The following is a 5,627-nucleotide window of genomic DNA, read 5'->3' as shown; positions in this document are numbered from 1 at the left end:
AACTATTTTTTTTATTAATTTTTTTGTTAATTTTTTTACATAAATTGCAATTTTGCCAAAAAATCGCATAACTCAAAAACAAAATCAAATTCCGCTCTCAAAATATTATGAATTTTTTATAATACTTTCATTTATATTAATTATTATTTTCTAGAGACAAATAATTTAACAAAAAAACGCTTTTTTCCATACTCTATATTCACCCTGTATGTGTTGGGATCACTTGTAGAATTTGAAAACAACAATTACGTGAAAAAACGATTTTTTTTCGCTATTTTTGCTGAATATAGTATAAAAAAACAATAAATAACAGTAAAAAATATAAAAGTGGTTAAAGTACGAGTTTGTATATTGTAATAAAAATAAGTAAAAAAAAAATAGTGCTGAATACAGTTTGCGGTTATCCATTTTTAATTAATTTGAGATGAGTAAAGTTAGGGTATGCTGAAAAGTCTCAAAAATTAGTCAGTATTGTTTCTTAATTTTTTTTACAGATTAAAAAATAAAACAAAAAAAAAGTTTAAAAAAACTTTATTCAATTTTTTTTTCAACTTTAACAAATAACTAAAATAAAACTAAAAAAAAGTTAAAAACAATGTTCTTTTTTTCATTTTGATGAAAATTGCATTATATACTTGTTCTTTTTATTCTTTTGTAAAACTTTGATTAATCGGTCCGAGAAACAAGTTTGATAAATTGATTTAAAAATTTAGAGATATTGAGACTAAAATAAACCTGAAAACATTGGTTTCTTCATCAATATTTGTGAATACGCGGTAGATTTACTAAAACATCGAAAAAAGTAATTTTTTTTTAAATCAATGTTGATTGTAAAAAAAAATTTCAAAAAATTAAAAAAAATATTGTAAGATATTCCAGTTATTGAAACTAGCCTTACATTCTCTGTGCGGTCGTTATTGGTTATTGGGATGTCGATCATCAAAAACAAAAAGATACTATTTCATTAAAAGTCAAAAATCTCAGCGAAAAAAAATTTAAAAAAAATTCCCCAAGTCCGTGAACCAAAAATAATAAAATTAGATTTTTTTCTCGCAGTATATTTCAAAAGATTTCAAAACTAAAAACTTAAAGCTTCAAAATATCTAGCTTCGGCCATTTTTCATTGAGATTCATCGTCTCAAAAATCACCAAAAAATTTAGGAATTTTTTTTGTTTCCTTAATTTTTTGAAGTAGTATATAAAAAGTTTATGTAGAATGTTTTATGGTTCTGTTCTAAGTTTCTGAGATAATAACATATCTTTTTTCACCGGAAAGCTTAATAAAATAAAAAATAAAGAAAAGAAAAACAAAAGAGAATAATAAAAGCGATGAAATTGATCCATTTTGTCAAAAAATAATAGAAAATTTGAAATTAAAAGTGATTTTATAGAAAGCAATGTTACTAAAAAAGGCAAAAATACGAGATTCCAAATATCATTGAAAGTTGAGTTGCAAATTATTATAGTTTTTTTTTTAAATTAACAAGAGTTCACTTTTTTATTTTTTTTAATTCTATGGGTGCATCCGCCCGTGGTACTTACACGTTATCTGATAAGATGTCGTCACGATTCAGCAAATTAAAAGAGTAGCAAAGCCCCTCATCGGTGATCACAGGAGTAAAAATCTCCGAACAATTGTAAGGATCCCCCATGTAGTAACAATCGGAGATATTTTCCAAAAATCGTGGAGATACACTTTCGAAAAAATCAAACAATTTGGCCGAATCGACAAACTCGGGAACATCAAAGACCAAATCGCGACGATAGGTGCAAAGAAATGAAATGTACGACAATTTTTTCTCCCTAAAATAAACATTTTTCATGTCATAAAGTTCGAAAAACTCACTTTTCCGGGTTGATGTGCTTTTTGTCGATTTTCCGGAACAAAAACTCCGTGTAGTTGAAAAGTTCCGGGCGAGATTTCGTTTCCGGGCAAATAGTGACTGCCGGAAACGGGATTTGCCAAATTGGCGTTTCCTTCGTTGCAAAACTCACAATCACTGGTGACGTTTCCCATTTGTGATAAGTGCGGATTATTAAAGAGATGCAAAAGTAGAGCGCAATTGAGAGTGAAATGAGCCAAAAAATCCTGATTTTTGATAAATTACTAAGTGGGTTTGCAGGTGCGGTGGATACTTACTTTTCAGCGATTGTCCTGTTTTGCTCTCCCAGATATTTCACTCCATGTATTCCGGTATTTTCTGTATATTCTGTGAAATAATCTCCGATGTTTTTCCGGAATTTCGGCTTTTTTTCATTTTTCTGAGAGCATTTTTCCGGGCTGACGGTACTAACGCCCATTTTTCTAGTGTTGCAATAGTGTAATAATTTAATTTGTGGAAATTCAGACGAAGTGGGAATTTTTATCAGATAAGGGAGGGTAATTAGGGGTCGGAATAATTAAATTCCAGTTCGTCAACCGCGAATTTATTGATCTAGACTTGTTTTTTTTTTAAACTTTAAAATTGCGGATTTGACCTTGACTTTAGGTTAAGTTTTAAAAATTTTGTGTGAATGTGAACCGGCTTAAAAACTAGCCAAATATTTGTAAAAACGACGATTTTTACTGAAATACGTTGATTTACAACGATTTATCGTGAGAGAGAAAAAGCGATTTATTGCGAAAAATTAAAACCAAGTATTCTACACGATTAAAAAATAAAAAAAATAATACGCACCCCATTGGCTCACAAAGCCTGTAAATTTTTCAAAAAAATAACTCAAGAGATTTCGGAGAATCTAATGGGTTTTAAATTTTATCATAAAATTGTATCACCCTGTATATCTGTAACGTAGGACTATAATTTATTTGACAAATTTGTGTTATTTCTCGATGTAAAATACGTGGTTGCATTTTTTGCAATATTGAGAAAACACCTTGTATATTTTGTCCATATTTCTTCTAATATTTCTGCAATATTTTGTCTTAACGTCTTTTTTATTGTTAGAAAGCAAATATTTTCAACATCTTTCGTGAAATTAGAAAAAAAATCAATTTTTTTTATTAATTCACAAAAAATGTTTTTTTGCAAATTGTTAAATTTGATCCCTCGTAGAGCAGTTAAGTTGTTTAACTATGTACCAAATTTCGATTCTACTAAATTTGGTGTATTGTAAGTTATAGAGTTGTAATATACGCCACCAGTAAAACAACATTACTAAACCGACATAAAATAGTATATTACATAACTAACTCGGAAAGTGGCAAACAACGCAATGAGTGCGTTAGACACTTTCCGACGAATTTTGTACACTATTTTTCCTACAGCACAAAAAAAAGTAACTGCAAAAATATTTATTTTTTACGAATACAATAAATAGATTATTAATTTGACAGTTATAATATAATATTACATAAAAACCCAGTAGTTACCAGAATCAAGCTATATATTTCACAATTCGCCCGAAAATTTGACGTTACTCTTGCTTCTGAGCGTTCATTTCAGATAAACAAAATAGGAACAAATACTTGATAACAGTAATTTTTGGCAACTGAAAAAATAGTAATTTTTTTTATTGTTTAACGTTAAATATCTTTTTAGTTATTGATTAGAAACACCTAAAAACGAATAATTTCAGAAAGTCAATTTAATAATCTTTTAAATGCAAATACAATAAATAGGGTGTTCCATTTAAATTTTTTAAGTTATTGAACTTTTAACAAACGCCTTAATTTTTTTATCTTTGCAAAAGTCACACACTAAAAAAATGTTACAACCTTATAGCTTGTACCTTTTTCTTTGCGGTAATAAAAAAAATATTTCTAGATGTCTTAGTTTTTGTGTAATAAATTTTTTTAAAATGTATGTTTTTGTCAAAAAAACCGTCTTATATTTAAAACTAAGCAAAATTGACCAATAAAAGTTAAAATATTATTATAAAAATATACATCCAAAAACGCTAAGAAACATATGGTGTTATTTTTATTTTTGAAACACTCTGTATACTTGAAAATTATTTTAGGCGATGGACTAAATTAGTATCTATCAATGTCCTATATAATTTTTTTTTTAATTTTACTATTTAAAGATCACTAATGAACTTTTTCAACTCGCTGGGAAACCTTGTATATTTGATATATTCCTTGTTGCTTGTAATATACTATTATCATTAAGTCTTTAATTTTGAATTACCAACATTTAGGATAAATAATTAAGTTTTTTTATAATTTTTATGTTTTTTATTTAATTATGATAAATAAAATAAAAACAAACACAGATTTTTATTTTTTTTGTGGCAAAAATAATTTATTTTTTCAAGTTTCTGGCCCTGCCCACTTGCCGTACAGCCGCTGATTGCATATAATCCTAACCGTCAAAAAATAGATGACTTCCATGAGCGACAAGATCGAAAACCCCATAAAAAGCCCTAAAAGCCCGCCAAAATTGGCCAAAAAGTCCGTAGGTCCGTACAACTCGTTCCTCTGACATCTCAGAAAGCTATTCGACTTGAAAAAAACAGTCAACGATGACATATGTGAGCTTCAAGACCAAACATTATTTATTTTTTCTAATGTTATTTTTGGATATTTCACCTCTCAGCGCTACAGTTTTTATGTTTGTGTCTATCTGCAGTTTTCTGTTTTACCCACTCCCAGTTCGTTTGCGACATCTCAACCTCGTAAGTCAAGTCAGCGCAGATCGGCAAACAATTGCAATCGACTTTATGTTTCTCGATTTTTTTTCGGACGTGTTCGGGCTTGTCGAGCAGTTTACTCAAATGTTTCATCTGTAGCGCAGCTAAAACCTTGAATTAATCAAAAAAAAAAAATTAATTAAATTACATTCAGCGTAACGCATGCAACTTATTTTGCGAGCCCCGCAAATTCTCGTCCCATTTTCCCCTAAAAAAACTCCATTAAAAAAAATTAAACAAAAAATTAACAATACTAGGCATAAAAAAATTGACACAACCGCAGACACTGAGAGTGTAATTCGTCAAACACTCCATTAGACAATTCAAAGAGGTGTAAATCCGGAAATATTTTAAATTTCTCTCCGCCGGAAAATAACACTCGCGTCGCTCCGGACTGTATATTTTGACAGCTTCGGACGTGGTGATCATTTCCGGTTGGATGGCCGCCATGACACTTTGGTCCAGGGGGACCCGGAAGTAGTCCTGACTGGGACGCGGGATTCGCATAGGAGTGTGCAAAAGGACGCGATATCCTTGAAGGGAGTTTTTGCAAGCATAGTCGAGGTCCGCCTTCGAAGTCAAAATATTGAACACTAGACCATTGGTAGCGCCGGAGAGAAGGGCCCGGCGGGGGTAGGCGTCCCTCCCGGCGTCCTCCGTGTACCCATATTCCATGGTCCAGTCCTGCGAACTGCGACCCACGTGGTGGTAGTCGCGAAAATGGACCCTAAAAAGGGCGGATTTGCTCTCAAAGCACCCATTAAACATGTGAAAAGATATTAAAAAGTGAAAAACAACTTTTTCTGTCAAGAGTAATGGACCCTAAGGAGGGTGGTTTGGATCTTAAAGTGCCATTAAACGTGTAAATAAGCTTAAAATAAAATATAAAAATTAAAATAGAAAAAACAAAACTCCATTAAAAATGGTTTTTAAAAGTGTTTAATAAAAGGAAATAAAAATAGAACAATTTTGTGTATATTTTCTGATCAACT

The 5,627-nt window shown here is 30.5% G+C and overlaps 2 protein-coding genes across 2 annotated transcripts in view; both read right to left on the bottom strand.

The window, feature by feature from the left end:
* Positions 1–2,301, bottom strand: part of LOC123004120 — a 24,291-nt gene extending 21,990 nt beyond the window's left edge. Inside the window, exons 1-3 of the mRNA XM_044397234.1 lie at positions 2,141–2,301; positions 1,847–2,089; positions 1,543–1,803 (exon numbers count right to left, since the gene is read on the bottom strand). Of these exons, the coding sequence (XP_044253169.1) occupies positions 1,543–1,803; positions 1,847–2,089; positions 2,141–2,301 (665 nt within the window). The remainder of the gene's footprint in view (positions 1–1,542; positions 1,804–1,846; positions 2,090–2,140) is intronic.
* Positions 2,302–4,255: 1,954 nt separating this feature from the next.
* LOC123003951 (pickpocket protein 28-like) overlaps positions 4,256–5,627 on the bottom strand; it is a 3,886-nt gene continuing 2,514 nt past the window's right edge. Inside the window, exons 4-7 of the mRNA XM_044397026.1 lie at positions 4,890–5,362; positions 4,784–4,843; positions 4,535–4,739; positions 4,256–4,481 (exon numbers count right to left, since the gene is read on the bottom strand). Coding sequence (XP_044252961.1) covers positions 4,256–4,481; positions 4,535–4,739; positions 4,784–4,843; positions 4,890–5,362 — 964 coding nt within the window. The remainder of the gene's footprint in view (positions 4,482–4,534; positions 4,740–4,783; positions 4,844–4,889; positions 5,363–5,627) is intronic.

Source organism: Tribolium madens, unplaced genomic scaffold (genome assembly GCF_015345945.1).
Source record: "Tribolium madens isolate multiple individuals breed KSU strain unplaced genomic scaffold, Tmad_KSU_1.1 Scaffold_1;HRSCAF=32;Tcas5.2_LG8, whole genome shotgun sequence".
Lineage (NCBI taxonomy): Eukaryota > Metazoa > Arthropoda > Insecta > Coleoptera > Tenebrionidae > Tribolium > Tribolium madens.
Note: the sequence above shows the minus strand (reverse complement) of the source record. Positions and strands in the feature narration are given on the sequence as shown.